At 39.1% G+C, this 26103-nt stretch overlaps 1 protein-coding gene across 4 annotated transcripts in view; it reads left to right on the top strand.

Moving 5' to 3' along the window:
• Positions 1-26103, top strand: part of LOC149067776 (late secretory pathway protein AVL9 homolog) — a 57157-nt gene that overhangs the window by 22441 nt on the left and 8613 nt on the right. For all 4 annotated transcript variants that reach the window (XM_089252324.1, XM_089252322.1, XM_089252321.1 and 1 more), the window contains exons 8-12: positions 1317-1386; positions 7404-8257; positions 10349-10483; positions 14221-14359; positions 22322-22402. In XM_089252324.1, coding sequence (XP_089108450.1) covers positions 1317-1386; positions 7404-8257; positions 10349-10483; positions 14221-14359; positions 22322-22402 — 1279 coding nt within the window. The remainder of the gene's footprint in view (positions 1-1316; positions 1387-7403; positions 8258-10348; positions 10484-14220; positions 14360-22321; positions 22403-26103) is intronic.

Here is a 26103-nt window from a genome sequence, read left to right on the forward strand (position 1 = left end):
TCCCACTATGCATCATGACAGGAATCAATCATCAAGGCGAACCTACAGTACTGAATTCAACATCTTATTTACATATTATTATAGAAGGAAAAAAAAAAAAAATATATATATATATATAATGTTGCTAAAAATAATGTATATCAGAATCTGGCAATGACACAAATACAAAGAATTAGCGACCTGGCCAGGGTCCACAATTTTAGGCCTATTGCATCATGGGGAATTTTTGTGGAGTTATTTTTTCGCAAAGTGATTCACAACCCACCAATGGCATGAGGATAAATTATTGCACATTTATGTATAACATTTTTTGCAAGACACCAATATTTTATATTGCACAAATATATAACTTTGCGAAACACTAATATTCTATATTGTACAAATAATTCATTTCTCAACCTAAATAATTCTGAGTTTGACAATGACTCAATGAGCTGCGGAACCCCACAATGAAAGAGAAGGCAAAAAGATAAACCTCCGGGATCTCTCACACGGGCGTAAACCAGAATTTATGCGGGACGTATGCAGCCCGACCTCTGATCCTGTTCTCATCCGATAGCCAGGAGACTGCCCCTTGACTGTCAGATTAATTGAACTAACTGGCCTAACCCAGATCGCTGTCGGGTCCCTTAGGTAGTTTCCGGTAGCCAAACGAACTGTGGAGTCTAAAAGATTTAGGATTCGAAAAATTATTTGGTGAAAAATCCCAGATTGTCATGTTACAGGAGGCATTCAAAAATGAATTCCTAAATATTTCTATGCCCAATAAGACAACAATCTTCCGATTGGTGTCTCATTTTTGAGAAACTGGAAATATTGAAGACCACATGTGAAGTGTGCATCCTTCTCTACTTAGCCAGCACGGAATGCGTGAAATAAAGGACAAAATGGTAAAGTCAAGTGTATATAAGATTGATCCCCCTTCCATATATGAACTGTAAAAAAAATATCAATCTGAGATTGAAAATATAAGTGCACTTATACCAAGAAAAGTGGCTAGAAATCTGGGGCAAAAAGAACACACACTTGTATTCATGCAAAAAGGCTCACATTTTGAACACATGCTGTGACGTTTTGAAACAAGCGTTTTACATCTATAAATATTGTTTCTTTCGAACTAATATTGTTTTTTTTATTTATTTCTTGGTAGCATTTTAAAAAAACATTTTAGCACTGGTTACATGACTTTTGGATCACCCTGCGTAATATACCCAGCAAAATTTGTACTTAGTTTTGAAATAATCTATACATACATTTTTTCCCCTCATTGCAGCCTTATTTATTAAAAAATTTTCCCCATTTTTTTTTCCTTCCAGGTCTTATTCTACAAATCTCCGGTAAAAGATTTATGTACAGTTATCTTAACTCTTTGTTCCTTAGTTCCTGGTAAATAGCCTGGTTTTCATTTATATGACATATATTCAGTACATAATACAATGCAACATTTCATGTTCCTTCAATGTTATCTCTGCATATAATGTATCAAATTTAACAATTAATTTTATTGCTTCAGAAGACAAACATTTGTTATAGGACCAGAGCTTCATTATTAAAACATACTTCTATCATTTTCTAAATTACATACAATGTCATTGGTTCACTTGTAGCTCTGTTGAAATCCGACAATTAAAGAGAGGGGGGAATCAGTAGCATCAGAGATTTCATTTTCTTCTTATGGAAAATAATTTGATAAAGGGTGTATGATGCAATAATCATAACTGTGGGAGAGCTGGCAGTACCATTTTTACCTTATGCTTTTTTTAATATATGAAATTTTTCTCACATAAGTTATTATATTCTTGCCAAATAACGTGATCGCACCAATTGATGACAGACGATTTTGAACCATTGCAGTCATAAAACTTGGAAATAATTTTTGATTCGTATGAAATACCAAGAAATTTCATGATGAAACAAAGAAAGTTTACTATACATTTAATTTTCCAGATAGCTTTGCTCAAAAACTTTTGTTTGTTATTTCAGACCAAATATCTTGACCTGATAACCGTGTTTTGAAGATCTGTGTTCTTCCCAATTTCCACATTACCTAAGAGAAAAGAATTTGATTTTCATTTCTCTCAAGACGATTTAAAATGTTATGAATAAATAATATATTGTTACGAAGGGTAGAATTTGAAAAGGCTTGGTTAACGCATGCAAGGTTCGCGTGGCTTGCGATTGTGATAATAGAAGAACGAGATTCAAAATGGACTCGGAAAGTAGAACGCGAAGGGAGAAGACGTTCGGAAGGCTGCTCTAGTTTAGCAGTAGTTTTAGCAGCTCATGTAAATAAAAGCGAGTATTTGTTCTCGAATCCTCGTTCGTATGATTGTCTACCCATGTTCAAGCCCTCGGCGAAGAACCCTGGAGAGATCCGCGCGACGGGACGGGTCTGGTGAGAAGAGGTTCGACGAGTGACCCGGCGGCGCGACGTAACAAAACTGGTGTCAGAAGAGCGACGCTGCAAGGACTTAAATGGTCAAGACAAGAAGTATGGAGAAGAACGAGACGGGAGAACAGTTCAAGCAGCTGATGGATATGATGGCCCAGATGAAAGTTAGCATGGAGTCCAATATCGCCGCCGTCAACACATCCATCGGTGCTCTCAAGGAGGATATTGTCAACGGTGTGAGGCAAACCATCGCTGCTGCTTGTGGAGAAAACGCATTAAGTCGAGTGTACCATGGCTCACAGCGGCATGGTGGGGAGCGTAGACTGTGCAAGGAAATTGAGTTTCCATGCCAGATGGACATCGACCCTGGAGTCAACGTCAGAATCGTTTGGAGAGACCTGGATCGAAGATTCCAGCAGCGAATTCTGTACGTGGCACCGTCGTTGACCCTACAGACAGTCACGGGAGAGAAGGTGACTGTGCGTGGAAAGTTGGAAGTCTCAGCGAGGTTGGTGTCGGTCACCTATCGTCATGCCGTCTTCGCAGCCGACATCCAGGACACGGGCATCCTCGGACTGGACTTCCTGAAGAAGCATGGACTGTCTTTGGACATTTGGAGTGACCAGTTGTCTAAAATGAGAGAACAAAACGTCGTCCTACTTGGAGGTTGTCACGACGAAGTCCTTCAGCGGAAAGTGATGGCTGTTCCAGAAGCAGGAATCCCCGACGGGAGCATGGACGATGGTGGAATCGGAGCCGTTCTCTTGAGAAGGCCGGGTAGCCGGAAGAGAAGGATCCAGCATCATGAGGGAGCATCGCGGAGAGATGCCGTTGCCATATCGAGGAAACCATGCCCACGGAACTGCCGTCATTGTCTCAAGGTAGAAAGGAAATACAGGTCTGCAGAACCTATTGTGACGCAGCTACAGTCTCAGGACTTAAGTGACGCTCCTTGGAGTGACGAGTACACTCGAAAGGCACAACTGGAAGATCCGGACGTACGAGTGGTCATACACTGGAAGGAATCCACTGGGAACAGACCAGGGTGGCAAGACGTCGTTTCTTCCAGTCCGACCACAAAGAGATATTGGGCCCTCTGGGACTCCTTGGAGATGAGGAACGGCATGCTCTACCGCCGTTGGGAGTCAGAGGCTGGAAAGACTTTCAGATGGCAACTCATCATACCCGAAGGCCGTGTGAAAGAAGTTTTGAAAGGGTCGCACGGAAGCGTGACTGATGGTCATTTCGACATCACCAGAATGGTACGGAGGATTCGCGTGCGATACTATTGGGACAAGTTCAGGACCGATGTGGAGAAGTGGTGTGAGAACTGTGACACCTGTGCCGCCCGGAAAAGACCTCCGAAGTGGACTTGTGGCCGACTTCAACGCTACAACGTTGGTGCGCCATTCAAGAGAGTTGGCTTAGACATCTTAGGACCGTTACCTGAAACCCACGATGGTAACAAGTCTATACTTGTGGTGATGGACTGTTTCACCAATTGGACGGAAGCATTTCCTGTTCCCGATGAGGAGGCCGAGACTCTAGCACAAGTGTTGGTGCAGAATTGGGTGTCTCGATTCGGAGTCCCCATGATGATCTATTCCGATCAGGGACGAAACTTTACGTCAGCGGTGTTCCTTGAGATGTGCAAACTTCTGGGAATGGAAAAGACGCGTTCTACTTCGCTTCATCCGGAATCCGATGGGATGGTGGAGAGATTTAACAGGACCCTTCTGAATCACCTCTCGTTGTTCGTGTCGAAATACGAAAAAGATTGGGACTCGAAGTTACTGCTGCTTTTGCTGACCTATAGGAGTGCCGTCAACGAGGGCAGTGGATTCTCACCGTCACAGATGATCATAGGATGGGATCTTCGGCTGTCGAGTGACCTGCTGTTTGGGCGACCGCAAGATGCTCCTCTTCGTATGGAAGAATACGTCGAGGAATTCCAGGAGCACCTTGAGGATGTGCATCGAATCGCCAGAGACAGGATCGACATCGGCCCCGAGAAGATGAGAGTTTGCTACGATGCGAAGGCCCCATCTCACGACTTCAAGGAGAGAGACTTTGTCTGGCTTTGGAATCCGAAACGCAGAAAAGAAGGACGTCCGAAACGACGGATAGAAAGGCGTCCGAAACGACAGGAAGGGTGGTGCCCGAAGCTCCGGAAAGGAGGGTGTCCAAAACGATGGAAAGGAGGATGTCTGAGACGTCGGAAAGGAGGATGTCAGAAACTCCACACTTCATGGAAAGGACGTCACCGTGTCAGGAAGAAATGGTGTCCGAAACTTCAGACCTCATGGGCAGGATGCCGTCGTCTTAGGAAGAGACTAGACATCATCGTGATGTGGATTCAAAGGACACTGAAGTTCAAGGTTGTCTATGTCATCAGACTTACTTATTACCATAAGGACTACGGAGGACTCACCGATTTGAGGACTGCATTGCCCGGGACGTGCAACTTTCGAGGAGGGGGGCAATGTTACGAAGGGTAGAATTTGAAAAGGCTTGGTTAACGCATGCAAGGTTCGCGTGGCTTGCGATTGTGATAATAGAAGAACGAGATTCAAAATGGACTCGGAAAGTAGAACGCGAAGGGAGAAGACGTTCGGAAGGCTGCTCTAGTTTAGCAGTAGTTTTAGCAGCTCATGTAAATAAAAGCGAGTATTTGTTCTCGAATCCTCGTTCGTATGATTGTCTACCCATGTTCAAGCCCTCGGCGAAGAACCCTGGAGAGATCCGCGCGACGGGACGGGTCTGGTGAGAAGAGGTTCGACGAGTGACCCGGCGGCGCGACGTAACAATATATATTGCTTCTGATGCTAAGGTGTGTTATCAAAGGACATAGTGGTCAATATTTTATATTTAGCCGGAGGTTTTCCGATTTTGCTGTCTTATTGAAATCTTCAAATCCAAAACCAGATTCTTCCGATTTTTCGTATAGATAAATCCTCAAATTGTTCTTTGCAAAAATGAAAAACCTCCCAGTCCTTGCAATCCTAGACTGACCATGTTTCCTCAAAAAAAAAAAAAAAAAAAAAAACCACAGGGGAAATTAGAATTTTAAATATAGGAAATTTTACCAATTTCCTTCAATTATGATGTCAAAAATGAGCAAAGTTGCCACTTATTACTAAACACACAGATATAACACGCATAATCACAGATGATCGGAATCAAATCTTCATTGCAAATAGATAAACAGTAGATTAAAATGAATTCTACGAAAAAAAAATGTCTATCATGACAGATATGCATGATAAAAAATTCTCATATTTAGTCAAAATTATCATAACATGTTTTATGAGCTTTCAAAATAATTTAAATTTATCCTTGATTTTAAATATGAACAAAAGTTCAAATAGGCTCATGGAAAAATATAAAAAAAAGTTTGGTGGCAAAAATTACAAGAAAATGGCCAGGACCACAATTAGAAACAAAAACCTAGTCTGTCATCCGGGGCCAATATATATACAGTAAAACCTCTTTTGCAGATGCAAAAAAAAATTATCTGTAAAAGAGGGGTGGCCATTAATCAGGGATTTGAAATATATACATTTATTATTCAAGAGGAAATTATTATTTGGCTGTAAAAGATGGGTGAGGGGTGTCTGTTAAGAGGGTTTTTACTGTATTTTAATCCCCCTCACCATACTGTTAAACGGGAAAAAGAGCAGACCCCACACCCGGGACACCAGAAGCCCTTGCCATTCCCCAGTTGTTGCCCCGAACATGGCAATTTCCAGGAAAACTGGTCATGTGGGTTCCCTTATGCAACCCAAAAAATCCCTATTCCCCCCCCCTTTATTTGTATAATATGTTGCTCTTCTGCAGCAAAGTATTTCATCACATGAAAAACTACAGATTTTTCAAGTCTGGGAATTATTAGCACTTACATATCTGGCAATTAAATTCTGTCAATGAAATTCTCCTTATGTTTTAATGTACAGGGTGTTCTGTTGATGGACCTACAAACTCAAAGGGTTGTTAGTAGACATCAAGAGGAACAAAAATTGCAATGGAACATGGTATCACAATGTTATCACGTTGAGAGGGTGAAAATCGTGAAGAACACATGCAGGTTTTGACGTCACGCTGGAACGACAAAAAGTACAATAATAACTACAAAAATATTTACAATGCCACAACAGGCAAAATGCCCAACGAGATTTATTAAATTAATTATTAGAAGAGTTGGAAGTGGCGGCCACTGACGTCATTGCACAGTCTACAATAACGCAAAAACTATTCCCAGATGTACTCGAAGATATCAGGTATGCTTTTGATGTCTGCCGCAGCAATATGAACTATGAGATCCTCCAGTGTGTCCATAGGTGTCACATAAAAGAGTGATTTAAGGTGATCCCATAGGAAAAAGTCATACGGATTGAGATCTGGCAAACGTAGAGGCCAAGCAACGGGTCCCGCACGTCCAATCTACCTCCTTGGGTATGTAACATCGAGGTGATTACACACCTCGTGGGAAAAATGTTCATGGGCACCATCATGCGAGAACCACATGCCTTGCTGCACTGCAGCCGGCACACTTTGCAGCAATTCCAGGAGGACGTGTTGCAGAAAAACAAGGTATGTTGCTCCATTCAGGAAGTCAGGCAGCAAGTACGGCCCAAGAGATAATCACCAAGGATTCCTGCCCACGTCATCCGCAGTGCATGATCCTACCCTAGCGCATGAGTTTTGCAACACTGTGCTGCGTACATCAGATATGGTGAGGAAACCCACGAACAGGTTCAGCAACCAACTAACATCCAACTTTTGTCTCCTCTAGACTCTAAGCCTGCATGCATTTTTCGCAATTTTCACCCTCTCAACATGGTTTGTGACACCATGTTCCATTGCAATTTTTGTTCCTCTTGATGCCTACTAACAACCCTCTGAGTTTGTCGGTCCATTAACAGAACTCCCTGTATATTGTAATTAGAGAAAGAGAGCAAAAGTCTCAATCATTAAAAGGTAAATTAATGAGTTGTATTCTTTGTATTATTAGGCACAATCGAGACTGGTCTGAACGAAGCAGTTACTTCAGTCCTCTCACTAAGTTCATCCGAATGTTTGAATACAAGCAGAACACCAAATGAACCAAATATTGACAATAACAATGCTACCGAATGCACTGTATCGATTACAAATGAAGACTGTGGTGATGTTAATCAAGAACTAACATGTGGATTTCATTCAAATCAAGAGCAGTGTGAGAGTGAAGCTGATCGCTCGAGTGCCATTCAATCTCCAGATCATGAAACCAACAAAAACTTCAACCTCGTTGTGGTTGAGCAGGTTGACAATAAAGCTGAACCAGTTCATAGTAGTACACCAAATAAGTTGGCTTGTCCAATGGAACATAGACTTAGCCAAAGTAGTAGTGATGCCGAAAATGATAGCTGGATCAAGGTAAATCAACTTGCACCAGAGTCTGGGTCGAGTGCCACTAGTGTTGTTTCTTCGGATGTTGAGATGAAAGTGGAAAATACTATAGTGACAGATGAAGACAGGCTTATGAATGAAATAAACATGATGTTGCACGTCAACGAGGAAAAAGACTCTAATCCCAGATCTGAAATCCAAATGATCCAAAAGGATTCTGTGAGTTTGAATGATTTTCGCATCAAGCAATCCAATGAAGAAGTGAACAACAGTATTACCAGGGACAGTTCAACTACCTCATTACCGATTATGGGGAATTCTTCTTTCTTTGACATCCTTGAAGATGAATCATCTTTCAGTAATGGCATCGATGCAATGATGCCAGATGGTTCCAAGGTTGGCATCATGACTGACGTTCCAAATGTGGCTGAACTTGATTCTGCAGATTGTGGGTTTCCTCTTCCTATTTTCGCCAAAGTAAGTGAGTTTTGGATTTAAATCCAGCTGTGTTTAGAAAAAAATTCTTTGTAAAATTTTTTGATAAATGATTGAGGTTGTTTTTATTAACTGTAACAATTTCTGTAAGTGATAGTCTTGTCATTTGGCTTCACAATGTCTTTTGGCGACAATAACCTAGGCGTATAGCATGCCTCAAGATCAGACATTCATCTAATATACTAAAAGACTTTCTGTGGCTTCACGAGTTTGTAACCAGCTTAGTTTTTGTGAAAATTATTCATGACCAGAGACACTTCTTTGTATTTGAGTTGAATAAAAATGCCACTTATAAGCATTTATCCTAGGATTCTCTCCCCCCCCCTCCTGCAATATGTCATGGTTATTTGATATAGGATTATGTAAATGCTGTGAAGCCTCTCAATAATGGACACCATAGGACCAAAATTTTTATCCACTAATAATTGACCAAAATAAATAGAAACTCTGTGTTTCTTAGACTTCAAAAGCCGGGGAGTGTTTGTTATGGATTTTCCACTGAATGTTAATTTTCTGTTTTTTTTTTTCTTCTGAAACACATTTCACAAAGCACTTTCCGAAACCATTATTTCAAATTTAAATACAGGAAAGTAAAATTGTCTCTCCGTTATGAATGGAATCCTCCCATGGGAAGTGAAATGAATAGTTCCCAATTGTACTAGAACCCCCCACTAACTTGAACTAATTGGGACCATGTCCTGTTTGGATTACCAGATTTTGTATTTTAAACTTGGCTTTTTTAAAACTAATAGTGAGTATCCCTATTGGTAGGATAGGTGTTACGGATCAGATAATTCAGTTTAACAATGACCGAAAGGTGATAAAATTAAATACTTATTTCTCTTTCTTAAAAATTTAATAAATGTGGAGCAATAACGCACGGATATTACTGATGCAGAAATCGCCTCAGAAGTTTCAACTGGCAATGACTCATAGTGAAGCGATGGGTTAGATCATTATCAATGGTACATCAGTCCTAAGACTGGTTCACCCCCATGTTGAGCACCCGCCACTCATCTCTGTCTTGGGTGTTATTCTTTAATTGGTTATAGCTGGTTCATTCTGTGTCATTTAGTAGCATTGAGGTCCAGGTGATCCTGGGCCTTTCCCCTTCAATCCTGCCCTCCACCACATCTCGTAGCAATCTGCCGTGGCAGAAAACATGTCCCGACCAGTGTAGGTATCTGTTTTAGATCAGTGGCTCGCAAATTGTGTGCCACAGCACCTTGGAGTGCCTACAACCATTGTCAGAGGCGCCACAGTGAACTATACTTATTGATGTGGGTCTATTCAATATAATGATGCAGTGATTCAGTTCTTTGTTAGACTATCCTTGGGAGCCACTGATACATCTCCACTAGGGCAAGTGAACCACTGAGTTAGATTATGACACTCCATCACCGAAGATGGGTTTTTTTAATTACTGGGAGGATTGAAAAAGTGACAAACCATTATAAAGAAATTAATATGCCATTATTATAGTTTATAATAATGGCAGCATCTATAAGAAGTGACAAACTGTTGTAAAGACATGCATGTCTGAAAGGCATTGCTAGGGAACCAAAGTAAACATTCTGAAAGTTATTATCAAGACCCAGAAACCATTGTTGCCCAAAAGTTTTTTGCCCATTTCTGGCATTTGCCCAGCTCTGACAAACTTTTAAAGTAGCCCATTGTTCAAAACGGATCCCGTTTGGTATGTATGCGAAATTTGTGGCGACAATTGATCTAAAATTGTAGATTTGTGTAGAAAACACACACAGAGGCAGAACATCAATTTTATATATATAGATTATGAGATATGACCATGTATTCATTGTCCATATGTGAAATATAGCATGCCACAGTACAGAATTTATGATCATTTGTTTTTTTGTTGATTCTTCAACTCTCTTATGCACATCTTTTTTTTAGAAAGCAGTTCAGATTAAGCAGGTTTTTGGATTAGTATGGTTCTAGTGTACTTTCAGCCTGTCATTTTTTTATCGGGAATGCTATTTGTTAATTCTGTTGATCATAATTGAGGTTTTCTATACACTACCTTGAAAGTCTCTTTATTTTTGTTTTTCCCAGGGCATGCTCTGTCATCCATACCTATCATTACCTTTCCTAGATCTTCTGAGCGATCTCAATATTCGAGGTTTTCTGATTGGTGCAACGAATGTTCTTTTCAAGCAGAAGAGGCATTTGTTTGATGCCATCGTTGAAGTAAGTTGTTTGCAAGAAGCTCTAGTAATGTAAAATTTGCAATACTTAAGTGAAATGAAGTATGAAACACACACAAACAATTATTGATGCCTTAACCAGTCATCTGGCCAATCAGTTTCTCCTTTTTCTTTCTTTTTTTTTTGCAAGCTTGAAGGTAGTAAAATATTTTTTTTTATTACAATTTTTTATGAATACATTGAAACTGAGTTCACATATGCACATACATCATGTTCTTAGCTGTTTTCCAAAAGCATCCACAAAACAATTAAATTATTTAATTCTTTTGTCTTATTAATAAGTTATTAATAATTTGTTTTTTAGATTATGAAAAATTCACATGAAGTCCTATTAATAGATAGATAAGCCAGATAATGTCATAGCCAGATGAGTTGTCCTTCCTGGTTAGGAAGGACATGAATATGAAATGTTTTTCTATTTTCTTTTCTACTATTCGATATAATGAAAATACCAACAAAAATACTCTGTATTGGAAAAATGCTGGGCACCTGATGACACTCCAAAGTAGATTATGCCGAAAACTGACTTACGAACAATCTCATGGAGAATTTTATGAAGAGAACTCAGTTCTGTGTTGAAACACTGTTGTGGGAATTTTTACTGCAAAACATTTCCGGTCAGCTGAGGGTTCATTACAGAATAATGCAAAACATTCTGCTTTGGGGCCTTTGGAATTGTATGAATATGCAAATTACGTAAAAGAACATGAATGTTGAAACATATGTAGGTATTATGGGCAATTCAGTGTTTTTGTTTTCACATTAAGGATGGGGTTGTACCTGTTCGAACATGATGATATGCTCTGTCATGCTGTCAGTCAGTGGGTTAAGCAGTAGTGTAATGATTCAGATGGGGAGGAAATTATGTGGGCTGTCCCATCCCCCGAGAGGCATGACTTCAATCCAATTTAAGACTCTGTGGGATGAACTGGAATATTGGTTTAGTAGTGCTGTTTTTTATGCTCGTTTTGCAAACTCTTACAATCTTGAAAATTAGTTCATAAATGGGAGAGATGACGAGAAAAATGTGGGGAATAAGGAATGTGTGAGTTAGCCGCTCAAGTTTGTTTGACAATTTTAAAAAAAAAATCATAGTTTTTTTTTTTTGCTTCATTGTAACATTTTGTGATGTATTCAGTAATCAATAGAGAATTTTAGCTTTGCTTCTTTCTATTCACTGGTGACAGTTGTGTCCACAGCTGTGCTTTCCCTGCATAGTATCTGGAAAGTCAGGTTGTGCCTTTTCTTACATTTCTGCAGCCATCCATCTGCCTGATGTCTCCAAATCGTCCAAATTAAACTGTGAGTGAGATATTTTTGCTTGTTTCAAAAGATTTCTGTCGATTGGAATTTTTACCTCTCATTTTCCTCAGTCTAGCAATGAGTACTGTTTTCAGCTCTGGAAATCTCTCTTTTCGTGAAATCTTTGCGATGGTGAAACATAGCTGGATCCACTTGCCACAGAAACAATTCTTTGCTGATATTTGATAGAGTACTCAATGTATTTTTTTGGAATTTCAGTTTTTGTAAGAGTTTGCACGTTAATTTCTTTTAAAGTCTCGCCACAGAGAGAAACAGGCCTACAAAATTACAAATATTCAGTCATTATACTTCATTCACTTCACTTCTAGAATATACACTGGTGTAAGAAATTAAGAGAATTTGCAGACTTGGTCGATTATCTCTGGAACTACTGTACCGATTTTAGTGAAATGTGATATGTACATACATTGATACAATACAAAACAAATAACCATTCAATAATTGTAATACACACGCATGATCGTGCGTAACACTTGTTGGAGTCGGAAGGTATGAAACAGCAGTTGCAGAATAAACAAAAAAATGGGTTAATAGGGGGTATGGTCCCCTCTTACAGATATACAGGTCTCGCATTGTGATTTCATACTTGAAATAAGGCAGTTTATCATTTCCTGTGGCAATTGGTCCCACTCGTTCAGCAACGCTGTTTTCATTCCCTGGATGAGCATCCTAGACATGCTCTATAGGGTTAAGGTCTGAAGATCTGGCTGGCCAATCCATCCAGCGAATATCCTCACTCTCCAGAAAATCGTCGAGCAGAAGAGCTCTATGTGGCCTCGCGTTATCGTCCATTAAAATGAACTCAGGGCCAACTGCACCCCTGAAAAGGCAAACATAGGGCTCCAAGACCTCATCCCTATACGTCACACCAGTCACAGTGCCTCTTTCAAAGACATGGAGAGATGTGCGGTCATCCAACATGATGCCTGCCCAGATCATTAAACCTCCTCTGCCATAATGGTTGATTTTGCGGACATTGGAGGGTAGGTAGCGGGTCCCTGGTTCTCTCCATATGAACGTACGGCGAGAATCGGTGCTTAGGCTGAACCGGGACTCATCAGTGAAGAGAACGGTCGCCTCTTGATCCATACTCCAATCTCTATGCTCTCTGTACCATGATAAACGGATTCTCCTGTCTGTAGAAGTGAGTGGGATGCAAACAGCAGGTCTTCTTGCAAACAACCCTCTCTCATGAAGTCTTTTGGAAATAGTCACCCTTGATACACGGGTTTCTGTGGCTGCATACAAGTCACGAGAGAGCTGAGAAGTTGTAGCACTCTTGTTACGCCTCGCTATAATCGACAAATGGTGATCTTCTCTGGCCGTCGTGGCTCTTAGACGACCTTGTCCAGGCTTTCTCTCGATGGATCCGGTATCCTGGAACTGTTTCCATAAGTTACACACGACGCTGGGCATTAAATTGAACTCTCTACAAATCTGGACTTGAGATTGGCCTGCTTCTAGCCTCCCAAGAAATTCGCCGAGGTGTGCTAGCGAACGAAATGCGTCTTACCTTACGCACGCTTATAAAGCCTGTTTCTCTACTGGCTCCGCCTACACACACGTGTATGCTTACGTATTTGATGTACAAGATTTGCATTTTTGTCTAGAGGCAGTGGTTTTACATTCAGTTCTTTTCATGAAATTCGATAAAATATGCAAATTCTCTTAATTTATTTCACCAGTGTAGATGGCAACACTGAAAAATCAAACACAACACTAGATATGCACTGAGACTGTTAGGTACACACACACTTCCGGCACAACTCAGTAGTAAATTGCCTATGGCGATATGTATCATACTATTTTTCAAACCACTGGTTTATCCAATCATAATGCATAAAGAGTGAATTACGTTGTCAATGCATCGTCCCCAATGGCCAACCCTGCCATCAATCGAACATGAACCTGCATGTTGGTGATGACAAATTGGTTAACTTCCTACTTTCCCCTCCTTTTTCTGTTTTCTCTTAAGACACGTAGAACATTTCGAATCAAAATTTACTTTTGGTTATAATGAACTTAGAGGTGGCTGAAAGAATAAAATAACAAGGGAAAAAAAAGAAAAACGAGTTTGTAAAATAAAGAGTTAATAGAAATGAGCATTCATAAAATGGAACAGATAACAATAGAATTAGCATAAAATTTAACATTAGCTCTATAGTACGCTGTTCGGGACAGAAAACCAGTTTGCGAAAAATAGCGTGTTCGTAAAAACAAGCCTTGGCTGTAGTACTTACATTGTGGTTTGTTGGGATGCAGAGCATTAGGTGAGATCAGAGAGAGTCCTAATCATTGTAACACATTAGTATGTTAGATTCATATATAATGTATGGTATTGTGAAATCTGGTCACCCTACCCACATGATATTAATTTTTTTTCTTCTGTTCTCTTAGATAGAGGAAGGCAAAATTGAAATCTTGGACTCCGATTTGAGAAGGCAACTCAGTTTAACTACAGAAGATCTTAGGTTTGCTGATAACCTGTTGAGAAATGTCATGGAGGACAAGAAAGACGTATTCTTAGATGGAACAGGTTTGTTGTGATTAACATTTTTATTATTACAGTAGAACCTCATTATAATACAAATTCAAAGCCACAACAGGCAAAATGTTGTGATATGCAATGAGGTGGCTGAGAAAAAGATGCCCATAACAAATATGGATGTCTTATATTTCTAAAACGTCAGAATTTCTTTCTGACGGGGAATTACCCACCTCTGACTTGGATGGCTTCTCGATTGACACTAAATCACCGGGCAAATTAAATTGTGTGTTAATAAATGCCAGGAGCTTGAGTAATAAGAAAGATTTTTTAGAAACTATGATAGTTGTGGAGGGCTTGGATCTTATAGCCATTACAGAATCTTGGGCAAACGATGGGGATGAATCTTTCTTACACATCTCAGGATACGATACTTTTTTGAAAAATAGATCTGATAGGAAAGGGGGTGGAGTGTTGATATACGTGAAATCCTGTTTGAAGGCTAGAGAGTGTAACGTGCAGAGAAGTGATATTGAAACCATGGGTTGAACTTGAGAAGAAAAAGAGTCAAACTTATTGATGGAGTTTGTTACAATCCACCGAATAGGGATCAAAACTACATCGCCAAATTGCATGATGAAATTTCCTACATGTGTAAGCGAAAGAGGGTTCTCATACTAGGGGATTTCAACTATCCAGGTATTGATTGGGAGAACCTTTCATCTGGAAATCAGTATGAAAGAGACTTTCTTAAGTTGGTGCTCGAAAATTTTTTGTATCGGCATGTATCAGAAGCCACTAGGAGTACTGCTATTTTGGATTTAGTTCTTACTAGTTCTGAGGATCTAGTTGAACATGTTTCGGTGGGGGAAGAGTTTTCTTCCAGTGATCATCGTATCATCAGATTTCACTATAACTTTTCCTCGGGTAAGGTTGATAACAAAAGACTGGTTCCTTGTTTTTGGAGAACTAACTTTGATGTTTTGAGAGGAAGGTTAGTGGAAGTTTTCAAAGACCGGTTGGAATCAGTAGGGGTGGTAAGTCAATGGGAATAATTTAGTTCGAAGCTGTCCTCTGTTTTGCACGACGTCATACCCTTTGTTCCAAAAAAGTGTGTTTGTACATCTCACCCTCTATGGTTCACGGATAGCGTGCGGAACCTTTATCTTGAAAAGAAAAAAGCATTCAGAGAGTATAAAAGTGGACGAGGTGACCTATCATTGTTTACTGATAAAAGAAGACTGTTGAAGAAAGCGATAAGGGATAGTAAAAAGGAAGTTGAATCTAGGTTGGCAGATAACATTGGCTCTGACCCAAAATCATTTTTTCGATACGTCAATAATGGATGTAAGGGGACAGTTGGCCCCCTTTCGATAGGAGGCTCTAGGGTAGAGAGCAATGTAGGCATGTGTAGTGCTTTCAACGTGGAAATAATGATATTCGATATACGGGGGTTGCATGGGGTAATAAAACCCTCAACGATATTCAAGTAGAAGACGTGGAGGTCCTAAATCTTCTAAGAAATGTATGTGCAAGCAAAGCACCAGGACCAGATGATATCTATCCCAGGGTTCTCAGGGAAGGTGCTAATGAATTGTTGGGGGCCAGTCGCACAGATATGCAGGAGTAGTGTTGCTGAGGGTATCGTCCCGAGAGATTGGAAACTGGCTAACGTTGTTCCGATATTTAAGAAGGGTAGTAGAGAAGTGGTGTCTAATTATCGTCCAGTGAGTTTGACGAGCTCCCTCTCGAAAATTTTGAAAATTATCATCAGAAGGCAGTTTGTGAAGTGGATAGGTGAGAATAATGTATTGTCGGATAATCAGCATGGGTTCAGGAAGGGGAAGTCATGTGTAACTAACCTCCTTTGCTTCTATGATCATGTGACTATGGCTTTGGGTAAGAGCAAAAGTGTAGACGTTGTTTACCTTGATTTCCAGAAGGCATTCGATCGGGTCCAACATGGCAAACTCTTGAAGCGTTTACACGAGATTGGAATTGGGGGCAACTTGCTGAATTGGATAGAATCGTGGTTGAGAGATAGGTCGCAACGAGTTATGGTGAACGGGGAATTCTCTGGTTGGACAGACGTCACAAGTGGAGTTCCTCAGGGAAGTGTCCTTGGCCCCATACTTTTTCAGTTTTTATCGATAAACTCGATCAGGGTATCTATGGGATTACTAGCAAATTTGCAGATGATGTGAAACTAATGGGGGTAATAGGCAATGAAAGCGATAGGGAGTTGCTCCAGACCAACTTAAACAGGATTGCAGCATGGGCAAATGAATGGAGCATGACGTTTAGCGTTGATAAGTGCATGGTCGCTCATTTTGGTTTAAACAACCCACAGTTCTCTTACGAGTTGAATGGTGTCACTATCCCGGATGCAACTAGGGTCACCGATTTGGGAATTCTCATTGACGAGCAACTTAGGTTTTCTGAACATTGTTCAGCGGTGGTCAAAAAAGCGAATAGAATGCTTTGTCTCATTTTCAAAAGGTCTCTTCGCGTTCTCCTAAAGTCATTCTTCCGCTTTTTCGAGACTTAGTTCTTCCTGGACTGGAGTGTGCTGTAAGATTTTGGAGACCATACCTATACAGAGGGACATAGACTTGGTTGAAGGGGTGCAGAGAAGAGCTACGCATGTCCTTATTGGCACACAGGGCTTGAGTAATGAATAGAGACTTCATTTTTTGAATATGTTTACATTGGATGAATGCAGGTGTCGAGGAGATATGATCGAAGTGTTCAAAATTTTCAATGGGACGGATAGGATGGACCATGAACTTTTAGTACACTGCCAATCGACTGCTTTTACAAGGGGACACCAGTATCGATTGGTGAGGGACAATGCGAGGTTATGGTGTCGCGGGGAATTTTTCTCTAATAGGGTTGTTAATAAAGGGAATAGCTTACCCCCGGAGGTAGTAAATTGTAACACAATTGACACGTTTAAAAAGAAATATGATAAACATGTTGGGTAAATCGAGAAGCTATCCATTCTTAGAATAAGACAACCATAAGTATTCTTTATGGCCGTTGTATAATATTTTATCATGTGTATATATTGTTTATAATTTGTGTTAATTGCATTTGTAATTGGGTTGCTGTATTTTTGAAATATATGACATCCATATTTTTATGGGCATCTTTTTATCAGCCACCTCGTTGGGCATTTTGCCTGTTGGGGCGTTGTATTTGTATTTGTATAAAATACAGCAACCCAATTAAAAATAACATTAAAAACAATATATATACCTGATAAAATATTATACAATGCCCATAAATTATATTTATGATCGCCTTATTCTCAGTACGGATAACTTCTCGATTTATCCAACATGTTTATCATATTTCTTTATAAATGTGTCAATTGTGTCAGAATTTACTACCCCTGGGGATAAGCTATTCCATTAATTAACAACCCTATTAGAGAAAAATTCTTGGTGACACCATAACCTAGAATTGTCCCTTACCACAATCGATACTGGTGTCCCCCTTGTAAAAGCAGTTGATTGATTGACAGTGTATTAAAAATTCATGGTCCATCCTATCCATCCCGTTAAAAATTTTGAACACTTCGATTATATCTTCCTGAGAAACCTGCGTTCATCTAATGCAAACATGTTCAAAAAATGAAGTCTCTCTTCATAACTCAAGCCCCATGTGCCAATAAGCACTCGTGTAGCTCTTTTCTGCACCCCTTCAACGAAGTCCCTCCGCAGGTATGGTCTCCAAAACTTTACAGCATACTTCAGTCTAGGACGAACTAAGCCTCGCAAAAGTGGAAGAATGACTTCAGGAGAACATGAAGAGACTTTTTTGAAAATGAGACCAAGCATTCTATTCACTTTTTTGACCACCGCTGAACAATGTTCAGAAAACCTAAGCCGCTCGTCAATGAGAATTCCCAAATCAGTGACCCTAGTTGCATCCGGGATAGTGACGCCATTCAATTCGTCAGAGAAATGTGTGTTATTCTAAAGAAAATGAGCAACAATGAACTGGTCAATGCTAAACATCATGCTCCATTCATTGACCCATGTTCCAATCCTGTTTAAGTTAGTCTGGAGCAACTCACTATCTCTTTGATTCCTGACTATCCCAATTAGCTTCACATCATCTGCGAATTTGCTAGCAATCCCATCGATACCCTGATCGAGTTTTTTGTAAAAAGTAAAAACAAGTATTTGGCCGAGGACACTTCCTTGAGGAACTCCACTTGTGACACCTGTCTAATAAGAGAATTCTTCATTCACTATAACCCATTGTGAACTATCTCTTAACCATGATTCTATCCAGTTCAGCATATTGCCCACAATTTCAATCTTGTGTAAAAATGCTTTAATAGTTTACCATGTTGGACCCGATCGAATGCCTTCTGGAAATCCAGTTAAACAACATCTACATTCTTGCCCTTACCGAAAGCCTTAGTCATGTGATCATAGAAGCAAAGGAGGTTAGTTAAATATGACTTCCCCCTTTCTGAACCCATGCTGATTATCCAACAATATATTCTCATCTATCCACTTCACAAACTGCCTTTTATATAATATTTTCCAAAATTTTCGAGAGGGAGAATATTCACTGGACGATAATTGGACACAGCTTCTCTACTACCCTTTTCAAATATCGGAACAACATTAGCAAGCTTTCATTCCCTTGGGACAATGCCCTCAGCAATGCTACTCCTGTAAATCTGTGCGACTGACCCCAACAATTCATTAGCACATTCCGTGAGGACCCTGGGATAGATATCATCTGGTCTTGGTGCTTTTGCTTGCACATACATTTTTTTAGAAGATTTAAGATCTCCACATCTTCCACTTAAATATCGTTGAGGATTTTATTACCCCATGCAACACCCGTATATTGAATATCATTTTCTCTATTAAAAACTGACGCAAAAAAGTCATTGAAAGCACTACATGTGCATACATTGCTCTCTACCCTAGACCCTCCTATCGTGAGGGGGGGGGCGCAACTGTCCCCTTACATCCATTATTGACATATCTAAAAATTATTTTGCATCAGAGCCAAGTTTATCTGCCAACCCAGATTCAACTTCCTTTTTACTATCCCTTATAGCTTTCTTCAACACTCTTCTTTTATCAGTAAGCAATGATAGGTCACCTCATCCCCTTTTATACTCTGAATGCTCTTTTTTTTTTCGAGATAGAAGTTATGAATGCTATGTATGTACCATAAAGGGTGTGCAATGTGCAAACACACTTTTTCAAACAAAGGGAATGACATCGGGCAAAACAGGACAGCTTCTTACTAAATTCTTCCCAGTGACTTACCACCCCGACTGATTCCAACCGTTCTTTGAAAACTTCTGCTAACCTTTCTTTCATAAATCTAAGTTCTCCGAAAAGTTACAAAGAAAACTAACGACACGATGATCACTGGAGAAGAAAACTTGTCCCCCACCAAAACATGTTCAACATGATCCTTGGAACTTGTGAGAACTAAATCCAAAGTATCAGTACCCCCTTGTGGCTTCTGATACATGCCGATACAAAGAATTATCGAGCACCAATAACAGATGTTTCTTATAATTAAACATTTTTTTTCTTTTCTTTTGTGTATTAAACCAGTGTTGTCACTAATATGTATGCTATTGCTGATGTATGTATTATTTTATCATGAACTATGCTCAAACAATTAAAATTGATTGATTGATAATGAACAGCGTCAAATTTTTTTAAACAATAATGAAGAGTGCTTATTTTTATCTCATGAGTTTTTCATTTCCAAACAAGCAGCTAAACATTGATTGTGTTGTTTTGCATAAACATGAATGTTATCACTCATACTGCTCACCAGCCAGAAAAATTAAAATTTTAATCAAAATAATATTAACTGTGTCATAATGTGATTTGCCTTAAATCTTTGTGCTGTTGTTATTCTTTCTATATTACACTCTAATTCAATACTATAGGCACTCAAAGCAAACGGGAATTACAAAAATAGTGATTTTGTCACCCTTCTCTTTTCAACTTTTGTCTTTTTTTGTGTTAATGATTTTGAAAAATGAAAAATTTGCACTAATGTTTAATACCAGCATTTTCAAATGCAATGTCAAAAGAACACAGTTTTATCGCTATGAAAAACCTTATTCCATGATACAGTGGCGAAGAGACAAAGCTATATACCATCATATTTCCGCTACTAGCAAAAATACCAGATGCTGCCTGGGTTTTCTTGATATACCTGGAGGCATTGAAGAAGTGACAAACCATTGTAAAGGCATATACATGTTTTGGAATAACGGTAGCCAAAGTAAAAAAGTCATTGTTGAGGCTCCCATGAACCTTTGTCGTCCAGTTGTCCAACATTTTTTTTTACCATTTTGGGAATTCGCCCTGCTCTGACAAACTTCTGAAGTAGCCTTCATAGGCCACTTCAAAAAAGTATGGTTGTGTAAAATTGAGTTTTGATGTGTGAATCACGATGCATACTGGCAAACACTGGTCCTGATAGGTCGAGCGGTTCCTGATATATTCGAGTTAAATGAAAACTTGACTCCAAGGCGAGGAAATGGCCACAAAACGTTTCACTTTTCAAGATTGTGATTTTTTATTATAGAGTAGATTAGTGCATCAAATAATATATACTAGCTATAATTAACCGGGTTTTTATGTATTTATTGGGTGCATTGATAAAGTGACACACCATTTTAAAGGTATAAACATCTCTGAGACACATTGAGAAACCATGTAACCAAAGTAAACATTCCAAAAGTCTCATTGTGGTGGCCCAAGAGCCATCGTTGCTTGACAGATTTTTGCCCATTTCAGGCATATGCCTGGTCTAACAAACTTTTAGAGTAGCCTATCATTCATGTCAGTACCTGTTCAGTGTGTAGGCAAAATTTGGCCAAGATTAGCCTAAAAATAGAGATTTGTACAGAAAACATACACACACTCAGATGTACAGGAAATCAATTTTATATACAGTAGACACTTACTAATCTGACACATATCAAACTACTTACCATACATGTATCTTGTACACATTCCTCTGCTAAATTTCTAACAAATCAGTACATGAAATATGTGTTCTGAGTGTATGTGTGGTCCCCAAACTTATTTATGTTGTCCGAGTCGTGATTGATTCACATTTTTTTGTTGGTGCTACCATCTGTCTTCTGTATTTTGAACTGAAGGTGGTAAATGCTTGTATTTTCATGCTATGTAAGTAACATGTTGAAAATCTGCCTGGCTTTCTAAACTGAGTACAACTCTGGTCTATTGCCATGGGCAATTTCTACTGATTGCCCGAAATATGTATATGTCTGTACCTGACGGTCGGAGGAAATATCTAGTGTTGTGTGGGGAATTTTTTTAGTGCTTCCATCTATCATTCCTATTGTGAATGAAGCATAATGATTGAATATTTATACCCTTGTTGGCCTGTTGCTCTCTGTGGTGCAACTTTTTAATTTGGACATAAGCTCTCATTCGTGCCTTGAAGTACCCTGAACCACCGTATTGGAGAATATATGCGGATACAAGGATGGAGGACCGCCCCTTCACATTGCACACCCTCTATGAATTCTCCCTCTCCTATTTTGAGGAGCTTGTATCCACTTGTGCTGGAGGGTCCACAAAATCATGGGTTTATATAATTTTGTAAGCAAAACAAGGTCTGATAAGTAGGAGATTGAGAAACACTGACCTAAGGGATCATGCTAGAGGTAACCTTTTTAAATTAGTTTCCTGATAAGCTAAGGATGATCCTCTTAGGGAGGTGTTTACTGAATTTGTGTTATGCTTACTTGCTATTCATTTGTTATTTATTTATGCTTACATTTATATAATAATTTAATGATCATCTTAGATAATACTATTGTTTTTGCTGGTTTTGATTCTTGTATAGAGGTTTTGTCATTGAAAATGTAAAGATACCTCTGGTTATTGCATGATGTTGAAAAATGGATAGATGAAAAATGTTTGTTAATTTTCATATCGTGAGGCTGTTGCCATTTTGTGTTTTATTTACCTCTAGGGTGGGAAGGAGGTGACGAATGGCTGAGGTCTCAATTCAAGTTGTATCTTGTCAGTGCTATGAGGACATCTTTGGAAGATGGTGATTGAGAATTTTTTCAATTTTTTTTACTTTTAAATATCATTGAATTTATTTTGCAAAAGTTATTTAACTAAATTTTAAGATTCAAGCAATTGTACTTGCTCAACCTTCTGATGAGTGTGCGCTCACTTTGAATGATTTGATAACTGTTTGTGGGCCACAATAGCATTGAATGGTCCGAAATTGTTATTCAAATTCCACAATAAAAATTATTATCTAGGACATTTTAATGTGTGGGCCAGTTCAAAAGCCACATTTTGGGTTGAGCATGTAAGATTTGATGTCTTTAAGTACAGGAGTGAGGTGTCTTGTCCCTGAGTGGAGGGAAAAGTACATTTGAGCTCTCCTCCTCCATTTATCAAGACTCTTCGTTGGTAACCTTGTAAACTTGTAAACGGGAATCAATCCCCCCCCCCCCCCACTTTTGCCTGAACATTCTTTTTTTTTTATTTTCTCACTTTAGTTTGACAAGTAAAAAATATATAAGTTATAAAGGAGAAAAGTAGCTGGGAAATGGAAAAGGATTGAAAACCCTCTCCAATAATCTTTTTCTCTTCATTTCATATATGTTAACAATAATACAAGTTTTGTGTATTTATCCTTGGTACTTCAATGCCATATGATCCAAATTTGTTGTCAAAAGCCCGTACATAAAGAGGGTTAAAGGCTTCACACATTTATGACTTATGACACATTCCCTTTAAGTGTCTTCAAGTGTTAGCGAATAATATAAAAAATTTGAGCGTGAAACGATTTAATCCTCTATTGTTCACATCCCCATAAAAAATGTATTGAAAAATAATTTTGATCACAGAAATTTGATTAGAGTACATTTTTAATTAGCTGAAATGATTAATTTAGGGTAAAATATGCCAGTTTGCCTTGATTTTAATATCCATAAAATGTTCAAAATTTAATCGCACTAGTTTATGTTGTATATGTATAGATGATGCTGCATGTCCATGAACCGGTCGTTTCTAGTTACCTGTGGGGGGATGTGTGTGTGCGCTTGTATATTGTGTCCTCTCTTGCATAATAAAGAGTCTTCTTCCTGACACCAACACGTTTGCACCTCTCTTTAACAACAGAGCGTGGTTTAGGTTTATGTTTTCGTGAATTGCATTGGTTTTGTAAGCAGTCTGTAACGTTTTAATGTTACTTCCCGAATTATATTTTTTATCCTCAATTTTTTTGACAGCACGAGGAAATAAGACAACAACAGAGTTCAAATCAAGACATTTATTCGATTATAAAAACTAAACACAGTTACAATATTAATTCAGAAATCTTCCAACGATATTAAAAAAAATTAGTTTAACATTAAATTTAAAATATAATCGTATCACAGACTTTTTCATATATTGCACTTATCTGGGGAAGGTCCGGAACTTCGGCATGTGGTTATAAGAGAAACACTAAGGCCGGTTTTGAAGTGGATGTCCGCGGAGACGAGACCCGTCAGAGGCTGATTCTCACTGGCCCCGAGATCGGTGAAGTCGGCTGGGAGCCGTGTTTCCCATTTCAGGGTGCACTGTTTCGAATTAGCACAACATTAGAACCAAGAGCCGAACACAAGTGGCGAAGCAACAGATGTGAATCTGTAGAAGAGACGATCGTCGAATGTCAATCCAGCGGGTGCCGAAGAGCTAGAGCTGCAGGAGATCGGGAATCAGGCGACGATGAGGCAGATGTTGAGAACAGCCGTTATCGACACATCTATTTCCCACAGTTGGCGATACCAACTAGACCAGGAACCCTTTGGGTAGAGACCTTTCCGAAATCACCCGGTTAGCGTTAGGAGAACCAAGCCATTGCTCTTATGGAAAGCTACTATTAAAAGTTCGGACCTGCCGAGACACAAATATAAAATTAGATACTCATGATAGGATACGATTCCAAGCCTAAGGCTAGATGAGGTCACGTTACATTAGACCTGACTAGAAGATTAGCACCACTGTGCTATAACATCGGAACACCAAACTCATTAAACGAGTGAGTTGAAGAGAAATGCAACGAGATGTGATGAGATGTAATGCGATCGTTCAATAACCACAACTTGTATATATACGCTAGTGGGACCGCGGAAATACTCTGTCACATCATGAAAAATATTACGTCACAATAATAAGAACATCGGTAATCCTCGCTTCTAAAAACAATCCCTAAGGAATTTCCTGTGGGGAAGAAAGTCTTTTGCCTCTGTTTTTTACCCATTTCGAAATGATGTCACTCTTCGTAAATGGGTGAATAGTGGGAAATTCTTTTTCAAGAAAGTTTTACAAACCCTCTGATGGTAACAAGAAAAGTTGTTTGTCTTATCGTACGGGGAAATAGCTTAGCAGCCAATAGTCCTGGATAATATTGAAGATTATGGGGACGTGCATGTGGTCAAAACTTCACATTGACCACTTCAACAAAAGAGGAATTTTCTTTTGTTGAAGTTATGTACGATAACAAAACATGAATACTGATAAGCAAAAAAATATTTAATGAATTTTAAAGATACTTGTTCTCAGATGAATTTCCTTTCATCAAACGTTCCAGAAAAGGGACGACTTTTTCCTTTTTGTTCAAGCATGTGTTACGGACATAAGCATCGATCATAGTGGAAAGATTGACACCATCACCCATGTGAAATAAAAAAAAACATCAAAGGAATTGAAAAGTGTGTCTCTTGCATGGGCGGACATACAAGGGGGGGGGGCAGTGTCAAAGGTGGAGTCGACTGATCTAATGTATATAAATGATAAATGTATATATGAATTGACATCATCATCATCGTGCCCCCCCAGCAATAATGACCATGTTCCCCCCCCCCCAGACTTCCAATTCTATCTCCGCCTATGGTCTCTAGTGTATTGGTTAGCGCACTTGCCCAGTATGCAAGGGGACCCAGGTTTGATTCTCGGAGGAGGCAAATCACTTTTTTTTCCAAATATCAGTTTCGGCATTAGCATCCAGAAAATTTGATTTCTCAGTATATTTCAAGCCGAAAAAATACCATCTCTACATCAAGCGTCATAAAAAGTCAGTGTTCTTCAAAAATTGACGCTTTTTTCCTTCATCTTCCGATGATTTTTAGGGTTATTCACGCAGAATGTTTGTTCACATCGTTTCTGATTGAGCACAATATATATATATATTTTTTTAGATCACCGTTGAAGTTTTGGCTTCAATTTCACTTGTTTTTTGTGTAGGGATTCTATTCCCAAGGATTTAACTTCCATGTGTGTAAAATCTCTATTTTATTTGACTTCAATTTGTGAGTAGGGCTTTTATTCCCTACACTTCAACTTTTATGTGTGGAAAATCCCTATTTTATTTAAAAAATCCCTTTTGTATTTATCGGAGTGGTTTTAGTATAAAACATGCATCCGCGTGAAAATCTCCCTAATTTTCATTTTCAGAAGTTGGCAGCTATGCCATGCTATGTCACACATTTGTAGCAAGCGGGAATGGTTTGAAACGATGACATCATATAATGACTGTGCTTCAAAAACTGAATGGTTGAATATTCAAGGAATTAGAACCATCATTGGTGAACTTGATGGAAGATAGCTGACCCTGACCAAAGTGCTGTATGTTCCAGAGCTCAACGGTGAGCTGATGTCTGTGAAACAAATTCAAGTAGCTGGATTCGTAGTAGTTATCTTCTCAGAAAGCAGTGTTCGTGTCTGGGGGGGGGGGAGTCAAACTTCCAT

This window comes from Pholcus phalangioides, unplaced genomic scaffold (assembly GCF_987345545.1).
Source record: "Pholcus phalangioides strain wild (caught in Gottingen) unplaced genomic scaffold, Ppha-v1.0 ptg000028l_1, whole genome shotgun sequence".
In the NCBI taxonomy this organism is placed as follows: domain Eukaryota; kingdom Metazoa; phylum Arthropoda; class Arachnida; order Araneae; family Pholcidae; genus Pholcus; species Pholcus phalangioides.